General features: G+C 47.5%; 5 protein-coding genes across 5 annotated transcripts; 3 read left to right on the top strand and 2 right to left on the bottom strand.

Moving 5' to 3' along the window:
- Positions 1 to 3,004: 3,004 nt before the first annotated feature.
- Positions 3,005 to 4,442, top strand: F4822DRAFT_165744 (uncharacterized protein). Its single transcript, XM_051453211.1, has one exon. The coding sequence runs from the start codon at positions 3,327 to 3,329 to the stop codon at positions 4,356 to 4,358; it is 1,032 nt and encodes a 343-aa protein (XP_051316650.1). The 5' UTR covers positions 3,005 to 3,326; the 3' UTR covers positions 4,359 to 4,442.
- An 899-nt stretch (positions 4,443 to 5,341) lies between these two features.
- On the top strand, positions 5,342 to 6,560 carry F4822DRAFT_394688 (transmembrane proteins 14C-domain-containing protein). The gene is made up of 3 exons (XM_051457377.1): positions 5,342 to 5,543; positions 5,611 to 5,703; positions 5,931 to 6,560. Exons 1-3 carry the CDS (start codon positions 5,507 to 5,509, stop codon positions 6,125 to 6,127), a joined length of 327 nt encoding a protein of 108 aa, XP_051316651.1. The 5' UTR covers positions 5,342 to 5,506; the 3' UTR covers positions 6,128 to 6,560.
- A 175-nt stretch (positions 6,561 to 6,735) lies between these two features.
- Positions 6,736 to 9,989, bottom strand: F4822DRAFT_394691 (uncharacterized protein). Its single transcript, XM_051457378.1, has 7 exons — positions 9,510 to 9,989; positions 9,135 to 9,453; positions 8,907 to 9,086; positions 8,696 to 8,853; positions 7,791 to 8,647; positions 7,616 to 7,735; positions 6,736 to 7,565 (listed from the first exon to the last, which is right to left on the bottom strand). The coding sequence occupies exons 1-7, from the start codon at positions 9,663 to 9,665 to the stop codon at positions 6,833 to 6,835; spliced, it is 2,523 nt and encodes an 840-aa protein (XP_051316652.1). The 5' UTR covers positions 9,666 to 9,989; the 3' UTR covers positions 6,736 to 6,832.
- A 1,559-nt stretch (positions 9,990 to 11,548) lies between these two features.
- On the top strand, positions 11,549 to 14,774 carry F4822DRAFT_436525 (Metalloenzyme, LuxS/M16 peptidase-like protein; the record flags this gene model as incomplete). The annotated part of the gene is made up of 2 exons (XM_051462314.1): positions 11,549 to 14,527; positions 14,589 to 14,774. The coding sequence occupies 2 exons, from the start codon at positions 11,549 to 11,551 to the stop codon at positions 14,772 to 14,774; spliced, it is 3,165 nt and encodes a 1,054-aa protein (XP_051316653.1).
- A 301-nt stretch (positions 14,775 to 15,075) lies between these two features.
- F4822DRAFT_436526 (DAO-domain-containing protein) lies at positions 15,076 to 16,698 on the bottom strand (the record flags this gene model as incomplete). Its single annotated transcript, XM_051462315.1, has 1 exon — positions 15,076 to 16,698. The coding sequence occupies one exon, from the start codon at positions 16,696 to 16,698 to the stop codon at positions 15,076 to 15,078; it is 1,623 nt and encodes a 540-aa protein (XP_051316654.1).
- Positions 16,699 to 17,440: the final 742 nt, after the last annotated feature.

Genomic DNA, 17,440 nt, shown 5'->3' on the forward strand with positions numbered 1-17,440 from the left:
TTAGACATGTGGATAGTGTGGTAGGGTTATTTAATAGTCTCAATAGACTTGTTAACCGCCGATTGGAGCCGGGATCCGCTCAGAGCCACCCGGGGCGGAAACCGCTTATGAATGTCGCCAGTTTTTTTATTCTATTGGGTATGAATTATCAATATTAGAATGAATGAAATAACTCATACTTATTCTTTTGTCTTCATAGAACATTCGGCACTCCGCAGGGATGCATGTACATCAGTTTTTTGCGGGTGGATGTCGACGAGTTTAGTGATGAAGTTCCACAGTCCGATCGAGCCTCGCGGCAAAGCTGAATGTGAACACAAACCCCCCTGGTATCCGTGCCTCTGTCCTGCTTGCTTGCCTGTCATCTACATATGTGCCGCATACCCTTTCATCACTTCGATTCTTACAAGGGCCATTCTACTGGTAATGTTTCGTACACATTTTCTGCTTCCCTTTGATTTAAGTGGAAGTCTGAATATTATTGATGGGAATGGATTCGTGTAGTCGGATTTGTCGTCTCGTCTTGTTCCGACTACTTCTTGGCTTTTGTCATAGTCTGCGGAGCAAGGAGGAAAAAAAAGGTCTAAATATGCGCACCGGAAAAAAAGACGGAAGGATACCCATGTTACTGGTATTCGGTCTATGCGTAGCCGGGCAAACCTCTAGACATCATAGTGTTTTTTTTCAGCTCTGAACGTCACAGCGTTTCACTAGAATGTCCAGTTACCGGTGTTGGCTTCTATAGACAGCTAGACTTGTCGGCCTAGCAGCCCTAACTACTTGTATAGTATGGCTAAGATTCGCCGAGTCGGATTGGACTGGTATGAAGGGATTTCGTCACAGTTTGTCGTGTTCATGTCACCGACCCCAACCAGGCCAACCTAAATTATCCTACCGAACTATCCATATGAACAAGTGTCAAGCAAACTTGAATAGAGGTCTGTTTGCTGCAGGGTATCCATCAAGAAACGACTTGTACAAGTTGCAGATATGAGATAGGTTTGACGAAGAATTGCAACTTTACTATGTACAAATGCGTCTTATCCAAGGCAAATATGGGGTTCGCTGGGTCGACAGGGATATACCTGCTTACCTATAGTACTATCCTAAACGGGTAATACAGTCATATTTGTCGATGGGTTGGTGCCAACAGAAGTACCTTTTATGGCGGGTTGCGATGTCCATAGACAGCCCTAGAACGTTATAATCCTAGCAAAAAAAAGGATTCGGCTAGGTACCTAAAGAGCTACTTATCGTACGGTAAGGTTTAGAAAAGAGCTTTGGAGATGCAGTAGCGAAGTCGTAGCAGCAGCAGTAGTAGCGGGCAGGAACTATGGTAACATGGAAATTCGATCAATCATGAATTCAATTGATTTAATTGTAAGGAAGGAACAGTGCAACTTCGGGGGATTCCCATCTTTTACTTCTAACAATACCATTTTCCCGTCGCATCCCTCCCCTTCCCTTTCCCCTTCCCCGCCTTTCAATCAGATACCTTGTGGGCGGTGGGCTGATACTAATGATTCGAATAATAACACCGAGGACGAACGATTGCTTCTAATCACTACCAGAACAAGAAGGATATAGAACCATAATAGAAATGCAACCCCAGATCCCTTACCGGTCTTGCCCTTGCTAGTTCTCGCCTATCTTATTAATAAATAGGCAGGAGAAGACGAAACAAAAAAGGAAGAGATCCTTAACATTTCCTTGCATCAATGATCTTCAAGGTTGTCATCCGTTTCATCACTTACCTCATCTTATACATACCTACAATACTCGTTTTCAGAAGAATCCCAATTGTTCATTCCAGAGATATCACCCATTTCTAGTCGGGGAAATATTAGCGATCTCGAAACCCATCAAATATTATTGACCCCTCTCTCGACTCAAGAGAATTAAAAAGAAAGGAAAAAAAAAAAGAAAAACCTCTTCACCTTAGCCTTAGTCCTTATTTGACTACCTTGACCTTGGCTTTGCATGCATCGTCGTGCATGTTTCCGTGTTTCTTCAACATTGTTGCCGTCAATTTCGGGCAACGTAAGAGGGCGATCAACACCCGCAGCCAGCAAGCAACCAAAAGTGCGTATTGACGGCGTCATTGGACAATCCCTTCTTTAAACGTCAACAAGATATCGAGATCACGTCAACAGCTGCGGAGTGATTAGCGACCAGCGAGGCCGCCTGTTACCGAATTCAATTGTGATTGGTCGGGTTGGCGAACAAGCTATTCGGTGCTACACCGAACCGAGCACTTTCAGCTGGGATTGCCCGCCCTTCGCTGATTCGTCTTTTGTTTCTTGTTTGTCTCCTTCGGCGTCAAATAATCAGGGATTTTGCGCCACTTGCCGAGCGAGCAACTCGGCCGCAGGACGCTATTACGGCTAGCGAGATACTTAAGAAGACAACAAGCAAAGCCGACTCGACGTTGCGAAGTTGTTGAGTGTTTTTCTTTCCTGCTCTTGTTTTGGACCTCTTGGCTTGACAACAAGAACACAAGGGACAGTAACAATAATAAAACGAATTGTACTAGGTACCTGTGCGGATACGACGCCCAATTCTACTAGGAATACGACGAAATCTCCTGTTCGGAATCGATTCGCTGAGAACATTTACAACTCAACCTAGGAAAAGACAAAGGACCTTGTCATCGTCCGTCGTATCTTATTAGTTTATTGTCTGTTGTCCTCGCGGCTACTACTGTAGCACTCACTTCCCAACTCACCCCCACTAAAGGCGAGCCCAGCCCACTTCGAAAACGCTAGACTACCTAGGTACCATACGGAGTGCGCGAGAGGGAATCCCACATTCCGCACGTGTGCCAACCAGTCAGCAAACCCTGGGCCTCCAAACCCAAGCGAACACAGCGCTCGGCGACTGGCCATCATCCACATCAGCAGAAAGACACAGCCTATGCAACGTTGACTCGCCCAGGTACCTGACTAACTTGGCTACATGTACCTTGAAAATCTCCAAATTATTGTGTCGATTCCCATCCACATCAGCCTCCACCATCGCACGACATTTTCTTTGTAAAAGAAATTCCAACTATACCGAACAAGGCACAGCTGCGTTCCGGTCGATCTCAAGCATTCGAGTTGCAAGGACCAGTTCCCGGTTATCTGCCGCTACTCCCGAAGAGTACGAGTGCATGCATGTCTCATTAGAGCGGGCGGACCTTATCTCCAAACGCCTTTTTTCTCTCTCCCTCTGCCAACCCAACGCCGATCCGGCCTAACAAAGCCACCAACAGAAATAAGCAATTAGTATCGTCAGTGCTTTTTTTTTGTCATTGCACCGCCAAAAAGGGGCAACTCGCACAAACCATGCTTGGCCAGGACCATAATATGAGGATGAGATCGCTCGATCCCTCCCCTCAAGTTTATTCACATTCGAGATCAAGAACCTCGTCTTCGAGTGTATTCCCACAAGCACTCACCCCAATGCAACACCTACAACAACCGCAGCCCTCTATGGGCCACACCCGACGATCACCTTCGGTCAACACATTCAACAGCACCACGTCGAGCAATCCTCCCCCCGCCGCTTACCGAACGTCGCCGACCGCCGATGTTCGACGCAGTACTTCCTCGAGATCTGGAAGTGGTCCTCCTACGAGCTATGTCGCCCTATTGCGAAAACAAAAGGCCACCGTATGGTGCGATCGAGCACAGACCGAAGACCCTCGAATCCTAGCCCAACAGCGTGCGGCGAAACAAAGGGCGAACCAGGAAGTCACTGGCGGCGCCGCACAAAGCCGTACCTCAACAGGATTGGGTAGTACCGGTGGCAAGGTTGCTGCTAAGATTCGCCATCACGGCAAGCCAGGCGTTGTAGGCTACACTCCCGACAGCAACTACATGGGCGTAAGCGGAGTGCCGATGCGTTTGAGCGCTACCGAAGTCGAAGGCGAAGACGGCGAAGAGGACGACCTGTCGATGCGCCGTTTGCACCACCGTAGGACGGGCAGTAGTGGGCGAAGTAGCACCGCTAGTAGCAGGCGCGGCCTCGCATACCGTACCTCTGGTGCCTCCCAAGGCAGCAAAAGATGGAGTCCTGGCGATACCCCAGAACGAGCCGGTAGTATGGTCATTGAGGACGCCGAATTCACACCCGGTGATGACAAGGGCGGCCGACCCCAGAGCACTCGTAGTGGAAGCAGTGCAGAGAAAGCTGATGCTCTACCGGAGCTTGGTAGCGTTAGCGCTACCAAATTGGCTAGCAATAGTCTGATGAACGCAGCTCTCACTAGGGAGAAGAGCGTCAAGAACCCAGAGGATCTCCGCCGACGAGGTAGCGTGGACGAGCGAACCATGACTCTTACAGCTGGACGACTTTACATCGCAAACCCTGATTAATGAGAAATGGTTACTTGTGCTGCGTTCCTTCACATCGGCATTTCATTTTCAAGGCCGAAGATACACTACGGTGTACAGGACGTTTATTTGAAGGATATTCTGCATTGCAATGGCGTTTTATTGGATTTTGGGAACAGGAGAGGTCGTGCTAGGGGCACATTGAAAGATTTAGGGGCATTGGACCAGTCCTCCACACGGTCGTTCATGGTTGTCGGTTGCCTTTATTGTGTCGCTTTTCTCTTCGAAGCATATACCCTCGCTACCGCTTCGAACTTTGCCTTTTTCCATTGCGTGCTTTCGGGGAGCCTTAACTCGTTGATCGAGGCGGCTGGGTGAAAAAAAACAAAAAGTTGGAAGTCTGGTTGCGAATCTAATCATTCTCGCGACCTCTAAGCGGAAGTAATGCGGTGGCTGTTCGCCATCGAGGGAGAGGATATAACTTATAGTAAGGCGATCTTGACACATACCGAACGTATTATCGTAGGAGTTATTGTGAACTCCATAAGCGAAAGAAAGAAGGAAGAAGCGAAGGGGAAGGGAGCATAGTTGGAGATACCAAGCATTATCAATACCAGAGCCCGCTTGCGGCGCCAAACTTTCGAACTACCTCTACTTTAACTATCTTTTGCGTGTGAAGTATATGAATGCATGATCATAAAAGTATTCTATCTACCAATCAATCTTATGTATAATGCAGGAGAGTAGATCTATTTACTGTTCCGTAGCTAGGTGAACAGCACCAATGATGCCATCTTACAGGCGCTTATTCTTACTGTAAGGGACAGCCATGAGCGTTAAGTTTATACGTAAGAGAGGTTCTTACATCGTCTTCCAATAATAACTTGCGGCACGGTCTATAATGAGAATTTTAGAATACTCTTGAATAAGAGGTTGCTCGTTTCTAGTTATTACTAAAAAAAAACCAAAAAACCCCACGTAGATCTTAGGGAAGGAAGTTGATGCCTTACTTAAGAGGAAGCACACAATCTGGCAAGCCCCAGGCTTAGTGGTGGGCGGAAAAATTCCGGTGGCTTTTTAAGCACTTCACCTCAGCAAAGTCAACTACTTCATTCACTTCAATCGTGCGCATTTCAATTGATGACCCTACTTACTCAATTATTCAGTTAATTGGTAATTAAAGTGAGGAAATGGCAGAGCACCCTTCATTCACTTTAGCCGGCCTACGTAAGTTTTTACGAGCTAGACGTCTAGAGAGAAAAAAGTGAGATGTCTAACTGAGATCCAACTCCAGTGGCCGTCGGCGGAACAGCCGGGTTTATCAGGACACGTTCGACGCCGTCTCTAGTCGCGGGATTGGGTTTGGGAGCATCATATGCATATTCCGGTATGCTGTTACTTCTTCCCTCTCCCCTTCATATTCCTCATCCACCCTCCTTCCAATCCTTCACCCGCTGAAGAACGGGGGTTATAACTAACGTTTAGCGGATTGAAATACTGCATTACATGCTTTTATACATCAATCCTCTGAACCAATTCATGAAACGATCAAATATACTACCATGGATACTACCATAGGCTTAATGGTATGCTGATACGATATTGCAACAACAGGATACCTCATAAAAGGGAACAAAGACTACGGCACGGAACTCGCTTTAGGAAACAGTATATTCCTACTAGGTTCCGCCGTGCCCCGGGTCATCAAAACGAAGGGCCGCGCTCCTGTGCCATTGGGTTTGTTGGCTGCTGGTGCGCTCGCTACGTTTTACTACCAGAAGAAAGTCCGAGAGTTTCGATTCGGCGTATGATTGATAGTTGGTACTTGTCTTCACGGCTACTGGCGGCATAAAAAGTTTTCTGGATGGATATATGAAAATGACGGCGATGTGTATTATATGGAACGAATTGATATCCCTACTCGTGCGAAAAGAATAACAGAAATGTTACACTTTACTCTTATCGAATTGAGGGTTACCTATATCATATTGTCCGTGGATATTCTTTCCTTGAAAACTCCTGGTGGGTTGATTCTCAAACCCACGTATCCCGTCGTTCTCAGAGGCAGCTTATACGGTGTTACATAAAAAGTCCGTTCCGCTACCCTCACAAAAGTCCGACGAGTTACCCCTGAGAACAACCACTAATGCATGACTGCTAAGGGCTAGAGCAGTCCCCGTATAGCCTATCTCACTTACATATATTGGTAGGCTAGGCAGGTACCTAGAAAATTACGCGGATGACTTGCGGTGAATACGTATTCGTAGCACGCCGGGATTCGCGACGGCGGGTTCAATCCGTATACGTATACGTATACGGATCACATCCGACATCGCTTTCTCTTTCCGATTCGAACGATAATAGTTTCGTCTCGTAAACAAATACGTATTAAAATCACTAGAGGCCTCGTCTGGTGAAGCCGAACTAATTTGCTGGGTACAACGTAGCAGCGCGCAGATGTTAGATGTTATGTGCTATTAGATTTATGTCTCATTTCTAGTACATCCCTAATTTTATTACTGGCCCCCGAGTGGTTGCGGGTGCGCCTCGATCTCCCTAACGACTTCTCTCGTACGCGCGTTATCCACGAAGCTAAGACCGATCAACTCAACAACCTCGTCAACAGTAAAGTACAAGCTCAGTTCGCTTTCCATCCAAAGGTACCGCACATCCTGGAGATTGCTTTGTAACACCTCGCTTAGGTATTTGAGTCGTAGCCAACTAGCGGCATACTCAGCTGTTGACGGAACCGCGTCTCTGGGTGCGTCGGATGGCAGAAACAGGTCGTCCAATTCCGTGATCCGCGCAATTAGACTCGCGATATTGAAAGCCTCGTCCTGACCGATGCCCGCTAGGTCCATCACATCAGCGACAAGCTTAGAAGCGACAATATCTACTAGCGAGCCCACCGTCTGACTCCAAGCCGATTTAGAAAGGATATTAGACCATGTTGCAGCAAGGGCGCGTACGTGCCCAGTAGCGCCATCAACCTGCGCCTCTAGATCAGAAGTGCTGAGACCGTCTTGCTGCAGGAGATTTTGAGAGCCACCTAGCAAGTCCCGTAGTACCGTTTTTTGTGTAGATATTTCTGAGGAATAGGCGCGGGTTGCAAATGACTGGAGTGCTTTGATTTCGTTGTCAAGGCGAAGCATTGCAATCGCGCGAGGTGTCAGATCTTCGCGAGCTTTCCAATTCTTGATGAAGTCAGAGAGTCGTTCTGAAAGGTAGGTAGCGTCATTATATAGAAACCTGAATACGAGATTAGTGGGTTCCTCAAAGAATTTTCAGAATACACTTACATATTTCCACCTGTATTTAAGCTATAGTAATATGGAGACACAGCACGAAACATAGCGAGAACAAGTGTTGGCAGTGAGAATAATCCTCCAGCTGCTGTCGCCATTGGGTTACCGTCGCTCCTTTCGTCTTCGTTAGATAAATAAGACTTTGCGCATATAGGGAGCGTGAACTTACCCAACAAGTAAAGCTGCATCTTCCAAGATAGCCGCAACGAGGGCCAAGACGGATTCGGGCATTGAGGATATGTTATAAGTCTCCTTAAGCGTTAATTCTCGGGTTTGTAAGTTCGATATAGATGGAGTTGTCGTAGCCGGGTTTTCGGGACTTGTGTCTGTCGCGTCTTCTTCGCCCCATCCCCACGCATCCGCTTCGGCAGAATCATCTTCGGCCGGCGGCTCCGTCAATGGTTGTTCGGCGGGGGCCTCGGTCTGTTCCCCTGTAGCATCGTCTTCCGTCCAACCCCATGCATCGGTTCCATCGTCCTCATTTTCCTCCGGCTTTGGATCAGAATCCGGTTTTGACTCTTCTCCGTCGTCCCATGCACCCCAGCCATCATCATCGCCCTGAGGACCAACACCATTCGCAGCTAATTCCTTGCCTTCAGATCGTGAGACTGTTTGGGTCTCAACACGTTCCACTTCTTTCGATTCGCCTAGCCCCCGGGCTAGTTTGATGCGTACCGAGTCTAGTGCCGTTTCTCTACATTTAGATAACCATACCTTGGGTGCGTCACCAACCCATTCCTGTAATTCTTGAAATCCAGTGAACTTGAGATTATGTAAGCGAGCGCAGAATGTCTTGACAGCTTCAGTGATATGTTGAAACTCATCCATGTCCCTCAACGACGCAGGAACAGCCGTATCTAACCATGTACCTATGATTCGTGGAATAAGGTCGGGCATCATCACATTCGACAACGAATACACTAGCTCTTCTGGTAGGCGTTCCGAAAGATAGGTCATTACTTGGTCTAGATCGGAAAATAGAGAAGTGATCATTTTATCTGTACTCCCGCTTAGAGATAAATGTGACTGATGCTTTGTTAGTGGCCGCTCAAGAGTGTCGGATGGTACCCTTACAATCTCTGCTTGAATCTTTCGGGGCTCTTGGGTCTCAATATTAGTTCGCGGGCTTATAATGGCCTCGTCGAGACCGTGCCAGAATGAGGTCATTCTCTGGTCGACTTCCTTATATGCCTTTAAACCTACAACAGCGTCGGCTAGGCTCATTTGTTCGTCTATGAAGTGTTAGGAGACCTGACGCATGGTAGTTGCGACGAATGATAAATACCTTCGCGACTCTCAAATACAGCAACGTTTCCATCTTGGGTATCTATCCTGACTAGAGAGTCCCAGACATGATCGAACACATCATGGACAGCAGACTTCAGCTCAAAAGCCCTTAAGTCTAATATTTTCATGACGCGGCACGACTTGCTAACAGGGATTGCATCTAACGCGGTCCAAGATTCTGAAATCCGTTAGTGAAGGACAACGTCGAAAAGACTGAAACCCTTACTCTCTAGCAAATGGAGCGAGTCTAATATCCTACGCTCATCCCGCGCCTGTTCAACTTGGTCCAATAACTCATTTACGCGCTTGATGCTTTTCAACGCATGGTGGACATCCTGATTATATTGCGCCTCTCGCCGTATAAACTCGACCTTGTCTTCTGCTTCTTGTATTGTCCTTCCCGATACGTCTGGAGCTTGTGACCGTCGAACGATATCATTTGCCCAGGTTCTCGACCGATTTATGTCGTCTTCGAGGGATTTCGCATTCGCGACCCATTGATTCACGTCTGGAGCGGTCTCTTCGTTGATCTTATGAATGTCGGACTAGGGATTGTTAGATCAGCGACAGGAACATAACCGGCGTTATAGTTCTAAGGTACCTCTAGTTTCGTTTTCGCTGTCGCTAACGATTTAAGTGCAGGTGCAAGGTCTTGTAGAGAAATTCGGCGGGAGGACACGTCTTCTTCGGGAAAGGTGCCATGTAGAGAGAACTCGACCAACGCATGTCCGATCTGGTCGCCTTTGCTTTGGGGCATCGTTTATTTCGGTAGGAGGTAGCCACACCAATAAATCTAGCTCTTCTCGCGGGTCCTAGATATTAACTTGGAGCTCGTACGCTAAAGCAGATGAAGTAGCATAGGCGACAACAAAGAATGTTTGCGAATAAGTAATCGGTGTTTTTCGGGTATCGACAAAATCGTATCTGCTCTTTTCTATGTGACACTAACTTCCACCAAGTATTATTTCAAATATGCAGTTTGTAAACATTGCCATCGGGACACGGAGGGGGAAATCTCACTGCATGACTTTCGTGATAGCTTCAAAAATGATGGTACCAAGGTTAAGTAAGCTAAATGAACAGCTGGAGTATTGGAAGAGCTTCAAAGCTGACAGAAATCAAAAACCAAAAATATGTCATTGCTTCTTGTGATTGGTCAGAATTATGTCGATCCACTTCTCGGCAGTCGCTTAGCCACATAGCGCTTAGCGCTTGCTGTAAGCGCATCGCAGCAAATCCGATCCCGCCCTGTCCGCCATCTTACATAGCAGGTGCGGAACGAGAGCTATCCATGCCCCACCGCGGGGTCAAAAGCTGCAGAGGGTAACCTAGGGATTTGATTAGGAGAAATATCGGGAACCGTGCGTACCTAAGCTTTGTACTACTAAGGTTGCTACTAAGGTTACCACTACTTCCACTACTTTCAACCCTTCGCATCATCTGCAATAGCAGCTAGTCTTATCGCCGCATCTTTTTCATTTCTTCACCTCCATCATCCCATCCCGTCCCATCTCATACCCTTACCCTTGACCGCCAATACAACTAGAAATCAGCTTATCGTACGTCTTCTTCGTCCTAGAATCTTACCTGGGCATTACCTAGCATTCTTTGTACTTGATTTCTGCCCAGTCTCTCCCCAACCCCTCCTCTTTGTACCCCCAACGACAAACAACGGCAAACAGCTAGCAGCCTATGATCTCGACTTCCATGCCCGAATATTCTGAACGAAGCTAGCTGCGTGCCTGACGCACTGCAAATCCGTCAAAGTGCCGCCTAGACTTGGTACCCGAACACTGGTCACGTCCGTTTGGTTCAGATCTAAGCTGATCCGATTTTCACCCGGGTTCCATTGGCCCCCCTCCGCTGTGTCACCACACCCTCTTTCACACCCTCTTGACTGTCCAAGTCACCGCAGGTATGTCAGAAGAAGTCAGACTTCATCCGAGATTTTAATTCCCCGGATCGACCCTGATGAGCACAAAGTACTACACTAGCACACACACTCATAAACACATCCGGGTGCCACCCGCTTCCCGTTTGTCGTTACCCACTACCCGTCACCCATCAATTTCCGCAGTCTCGTGCTTCTTCCCCCCCACCTGCTCTTAAATATGGACGCGGGCAAACACAAGGCTTTTAGAGCATCATGATCAGCCAGGCCCCAGCTAGGACGTCTTTCTTAGCCGCCCTCGTCGCTGCTATTGCCATTGTCACCGTCCTCTACCGCAAGAAGGACGGGAATATTGGGTATGAAATTTTATCTCCTCGTAGGATCGAGTTGAGTATGCATGGATGGTGAATAGTGTGCAGAAGCCGGAAATTTCTTCTGCCTCATGCATCTTACGCCTTATTCTAGTGGCCTCTGACTGGATCAGCGACAACAATGACGACGTACCCTGACCGCACCTTGAGTGCTTTGGCGCCGTTTCAGCCACTGTCCTAATCATTACATGTTTCTATCTGCTCATATATAATGTCGCCAACTGTCTTTTCACTCTTTCAAACATTTTATAGATCCGCTCATTTATAACTCACGATCTTACTCTCTGTTTTCCTTTAAATCTCACTCGAATTAGATACTCAACTAACCGGACTACCAGCTATCTCCGATCCGTCTTATCTAAGCCATCCCGAGACAAGATGGGCTCGCAAGGTCCAAATGCGCGCTTTCGTAAGATCCAAAGTTTCAAGACAGATTATGCCCATACGACCATCACCCAGTATGAATCCGAAAGAAGTGGCATGCAAGTAGTCGTGGCGGATCGACAAGGCCCGAAAATCAATGGGTACTTCACTTTGGCTACCGAAATCTTTGATGATTCCGGAGCGCCTCATACCCTCGAACATCTGGTCTTCATGGGCTCAAAGAGCTACCATTATAAGGGCCTCTTAGACAAACTAGCTACTAGGGCTTATGGCGGTACCAATGCCTGGACGGCAACAGATCACACGGCTTACACTCTCGAAACTGCTGGGTGGGAAGGGTTCGCTCAGATCTTACCAGTCTATCTTGAGCACCTAATCGTACCCACCATAACGGATGCAGCATGTCTGACCGAAGTCCACCACATTAATGGTGAAGGCAATGACGCCGGCGTTGTCTACTCAGAAATGCAGGGTGTTCAGTACACCAGCACTGAGCTCATGGACATCAAAGCTCGGCGCCTTCTTTACCCAGAGAATGTTGGTTTTCGGTACGAGACGGGAGGCATGATGGAGGCCCTACGAGTTCTGAGTCCTGAAAAAATACGGAATTTTCACAGAGCTATGTACCAACCACGGAATATGTGTATTATAATCGTTGGCGAGGTCGATCATACTAATCTACTCTCTATTCTGGATGAATTTGAAGAGAGTGTCAAGAATGACATCCCTCCTCTCAATGCGCCATTCCAACGACCCTGGATAGAATCGGCACAGCCACCCGCCCTCAAGGAAACGACAATCGAAACAGTCGAATTTCCTGAAGAAGATGAATCTATCGGCGACATGCTTGTTGGATTTTTTGGTCCAAGCTGCACTGATGTCGTCGAGTCGACTGCTGTAGCCATCCTCTTGGTATATCTTTGCGGATCTTCTGTGGCGGTATTGGAGAACGTTTTGGTGGAGAAAGAAGAGCTCGCTAGTTCCGTCTCGTGCTGGTTAGACACTCGACCAAATAGTGTCATTTGGCTGCAGCCGACCGGTGTTGCCACCGAAAAACTAGAGTTTGTCGAAAAACGTCTAATTTCTTTGATCAAAGAAGTGGCCTCTAAACCGTTGAATATGAAGTATATGCGCGAATGCATCCAAAGAGAGCGGCGGCAAACGATGGCCCAGGCGGAAGAGTTGGAACAATTCTACTCGACGAACATCATCACGGATTACCTCTTTGGTAACCGAGATGGATCGACACTGAGGGACCTTGAACGCCTCGATGAGTATGATGAACTAGAAAAATGGAGCGACGAGCAATGGCGTTCTTTTCTCCGAAAATGGGTTGCCGACGCTCACCATATTTCCGTTCTAGGGAAACCTTCTCTAGAACTAGCTACGAAATTGAAAGAGGACGATACGGCAAGAATCGAGAAAAGGAAGCAGGAGCTGGGCGCTGAAGGGTTAGAGAAGCTTGCCCAGCGGCTCGAGGAAGCTAAAAAACAAAATGAAGTTGAAATCCCAACTTCATTGCTTGAAAAATGGCAAGTCCCTTCAGTCGAGTCGATTCACTTCATCAAATCGCAAACTGCGCGATCTGGCCTGGCCCGAAAACTTGGCGTCTATGAGAATATTGCGCAGAAAAATATCGATTCAGTCTCATCTGATTCGCCCTTATTTATTCAGTTTGAGGACGTCAGAACCAAATTCGTACATCTCGCAGTCCACGTCGGTACTGCGACAGTACCGGTAGAGTACAAACCTCTCCTCTCTATCTTCAACGACAATTTCTTCAATACGCCCATCCAATGTAATGGAGAGTACCTTCCGTTTGAGCAAGTTGTCATGAGACTAGAAAAGGATACAGTCAACTATCAACTGGATTCGGGCAGCAAGTTCGGCGATTCGGAAAGCTTTATTATTCGCTTCCAAGTCGAACCTTCAAAATATGCCAAAGCAATTGAATGGGTCCGCACTGTGATGTTTGACAGTATCTTTGATCTTACTCGCTTGAAGGCTAGCATCGCTAAACAACTTGCTGATGTTCCGGAGGCGAAGCGTGATGGGCGACTTATGGCTAGCGAGGTGGAAATCGCTATACATAACGATCTATCATCGTTGTTGGTAGCGAAACGCGCTCTTGTCAAGACGGTATACCTTCGGCGACTCAAAAAGCTCATTGAGAAGGATCCCCAGGAAGTTCTCTCACGCTTCGAAAAACTTAGGAAGTGTCTCTTCACTCTTGACAACGTCCGCGTCCTAGTCACAGCCGATATCACAAATTGGAGTCTGCGCGATCCTGTTAAATCTTGGGACATACTATCTAAATCGCTTGGTGGCAGCAGCGAGACAATCAAGCCCATCAAAAAACCCCATACTCTTCTCAGCGATGAAGGTCGTAATCCCGGCTCTGTTGGTGCAACAATTGTCCCGATAAGAGCGATTGACAGTTCTTATTCCATCAACTCCGGCAAGGGTCTCGCTTCATTCTCCGACCCGGCGGTCCCCGCTCTTCTGGTAGCTATGCAGTATCTAGAGAGTGTCGAAGGCACATTGTGGAATGCTATCCGTGGGAACGGCTTGGCATACGGGGCTTACTTCGCCAAGGAACTGGATGGAGGATACTTGCATTTTAAGGTATACCGATCTCCACTCGCATCAAAAGCAATTTCCGCCGCACGCGATGCTATTAAAGCATTAGTTGACGGTACCGTTGCTTTCGAGAAGCCGATGATTGAGGGCGCGATCAGTCAGTTAGTACTGGCTCTAGCAGATGAACAAGCGACTATGGCTACCGCTGCCGTACAGAACTATATTGTTGGCGCTATACGGGGCCTTGAACCTGATTACAGCATCAATATGCTTGTAAAGGTTAGGTCTGTGACAGTGGACGAAATTAGAGAGGCTATGAAGACGTGGCTTCTACCTCTGTTCGAGCCCGGGAAGAGCAACGTAGTGGTTTGCTGTGCACACACAATGATAGAGGTAAGTCAACTAAGCTTACGTTATAAATCTCATATACGTCGTACTAAACAAATAATTTAAGAAACTCGAAAACGAATTCGAGTCTCTGGGGTACAAAACGGAGATCAAGCAGCTATCAGACTTCGCTGATGATTACGGCCTGAAAGCTCCTGAAGGAGAAGAAGATGGCGAAAATGATGAGGAAGACGGCTCAGATGACGAGTCAGAAGGGTCAGAAGGCTCGGGCGACTCGGAGGACGATGACTAGAATCATTCGACTTCAAGCGATACGGACCTTTATTTGGACTTGACTTGGTTTGGTTCTATATAAAGGATAAAGCGTGTGGATTATAGACAAACAAATGGAAAATCACGTCAATCAACTTATAGTTGTTAGACATAAAAAGCGATAGGTAATACAGTGTGTTCTTATTTTGGATACGCTCATCCCTCCGAAGATTGTGGGTTTTACTATTGTGCTAATAGTAGTAGGATAATCTACCCGAAATTTCCTAATGAGAGAAATGCTTAAGTGTGACTGATTTATTTAAAGTTACTGTCAATGACCTCTACGCTTTAGCGAGATTTGCTTTAGCAGGACCTTGAACGGATAATCCTCTTGACCCGAATCGACTTCCATGTACAGGACAATCCCATGACTTCTCAACGCTATTCCAACATACCACGCCTCCCATGTGTGGGCACAACGCGCTCATCTTCGTCACTTGCCCATCCTCATCTTTGTATACGGCAATAGGCTTCGACGCCGTTGGGTTTAGCACACCGCCACATCCGGGCTTCAAATCTTCGATGTCCGTAATATCGGATTGCAAGAGTCGTTTGTACTGCGCATTGGCCTCAAGATCGTTTTGGATCATGGTCGGCGCGGATTTCACGACACTGCTTAGACGCTTTGGCGAGTAGAGATCACTCCACGAGTTCGGTTCTCCGGAAATTTCATCCGCAATTAACCGGCCGGCCAAAACTCCGTGGGTAAGCCCGTTGCCAGAGTCACCAGTAACAATATAAATACGATCGTTACCCTGATTCTTCCCAATATACGCCATATAATCTACGGGTTCGAAGATTTGTCCATTCCACTGGTACGCGTTGGTGGGGTCAGCATGGGTGAAGCGCTCTCGGGTCCACTGCTCGAGCGCCTCAAATCGACCCCTCGGGTCTTCCTGGCCCACTTTATGGTCCTCGCCACCCACGATCAGGTAATCATGTTTGGAATCGCAAGGGGTGAGACGCGTGTATCGATACGGATCCGCCGTATCGTACAACAAGACATCATCGATTGAACCCTTAGGTACGCGTAGCGCGACGCAATACGTACGATTCCACTCCATCTGTGCGATGACGCTAAGTTTCTGGAGCGGTACGACAGTGGCCTCGACAGCATGTGCGCAGTGTACCTTGTAGCCGGCTTCAACTTCTACTTCGCAGTGCTTATGACCCAGGCCAAGTACTTCAACACCTTTCTCTTCGACAGACATTACGCGTGTTCTCGCGAAGTATTGAAACCGTTCCTGGTTGTGAAGCCAGTCTAGGATACCATTGAGGTATTTGGTGGGGTGGAAGGCAGCTTGTTTAGCAAATACCGCGCCGCCGCGCTGATCGGGCTTACCATCCCAGCCTTTGATTGTTAGATTCGCGTCGAAAGTGGCATTGATTCCTAGTATCTTGGCTAGTTCGACGTCTTCTTTGATACCCTCAATATCCTTCTTATACTCCTCCGTACCGCACTGATATTGCGATACGCGGTATCCTGGCAAATGGCGGTATTCGCAGTTAATACCCAACTCCTTGGCGATCTCACCGACGCGATTTAATGCCCAAGTGTGACTTTCAGCAGCGACTTTAGCCCCGCTCTCTCCGTGTTTCTTCGCGATCTCGGGATACGTATCATCTAGCGCGTTCGACAAATGACCGCTTGTCCTACCCGTCTCACCGGATAGAATGTCCCGGGCTTCTAGGAGTACGACATCCTTACCGCGCTTGGCGAGCTCATACGCGGTAGATATTCCGGCTATGCCGGCGCCGATAATGCAGACATCCGTTTCGATGTCCTCGGTCAGGGCGCGAACATCCGGTCGATTATTAAATGGATCACCGTGTACCCAGACCGGGTCTGTGATACCGGACGTCGAGTTGAATTGCTCGTAGTCGCTAGTTTTTGTTTTCCCCATGCTGCACCTTGAACTTGAAAAAAATTGGACTTGATTCGCGTTGGGGTAGCGATTCGATTTCCTCCTCCCAGAAATAATTGTATTGAGGCTTCTTATTCCGCGGTTAGGAGCCATATTCAATGAAGGTGATTCATAGATGGTACATATGGTTCCGCTGAGTGGTCGCGACAACCGCGAGAATGCGGTCACCACTTGCTTCATAGACGTCATTCTCACGCAAGACGATACACCAACATACAAATACGGCCTCTCAATTGCATATCCATTCTCATATATCTGCCATTGGAGGCATGCTCATTCTTATCCTTGCTGCATCTTCGTGAGTGGTACCCCTTCATTACGTCACTGTGACGGTTTAATACTGACGATGATTCAGCACTATTATCGACGCGTTGATTTGACGAAAGAACCCCCTTGGTTATTTCTTGGCTCTATTACAACCATTTGAAATAGGCAATTATCTAAGCACGGATTGTTTACGCTTCTAACTTAACTATTAACGGATAACTCGACATTTAAAGGTCACGTTAGTGATGTCATTAGGTTAAGTAATGGGATTTCATTTGGAGCGGACCATCATTATTCTGCCTCAATGAAATTGTCCCCGGATTGGAGTAACAGAAGTCCGAGGAAGGCTTGGAATCATTTTATCAGGTCTAGGTCTCCTTCTTGACAAGCCGGTCAATTTCTTATTCAAGGTGCAAGTTACTCGCAGACAAACTAGGTGCCTAAGTAAATGCCG

Source organism: Hypoxylon trugodes, assembly GCF_022578975.1.
Source record: "Hypoxylon trugodes strain CBS 135444 unplaced genomic scaffold F4822scaffold_3, whole genome shotgun sequence".
Taxonomy (NCBI): domain Eukaryota; kingdom Fungi; phylum Ascomycota; class Sordariomycetes; order Xylariales; family Hypoxylaceae; genus Hypoxylon; species Hypoxylon trugodes.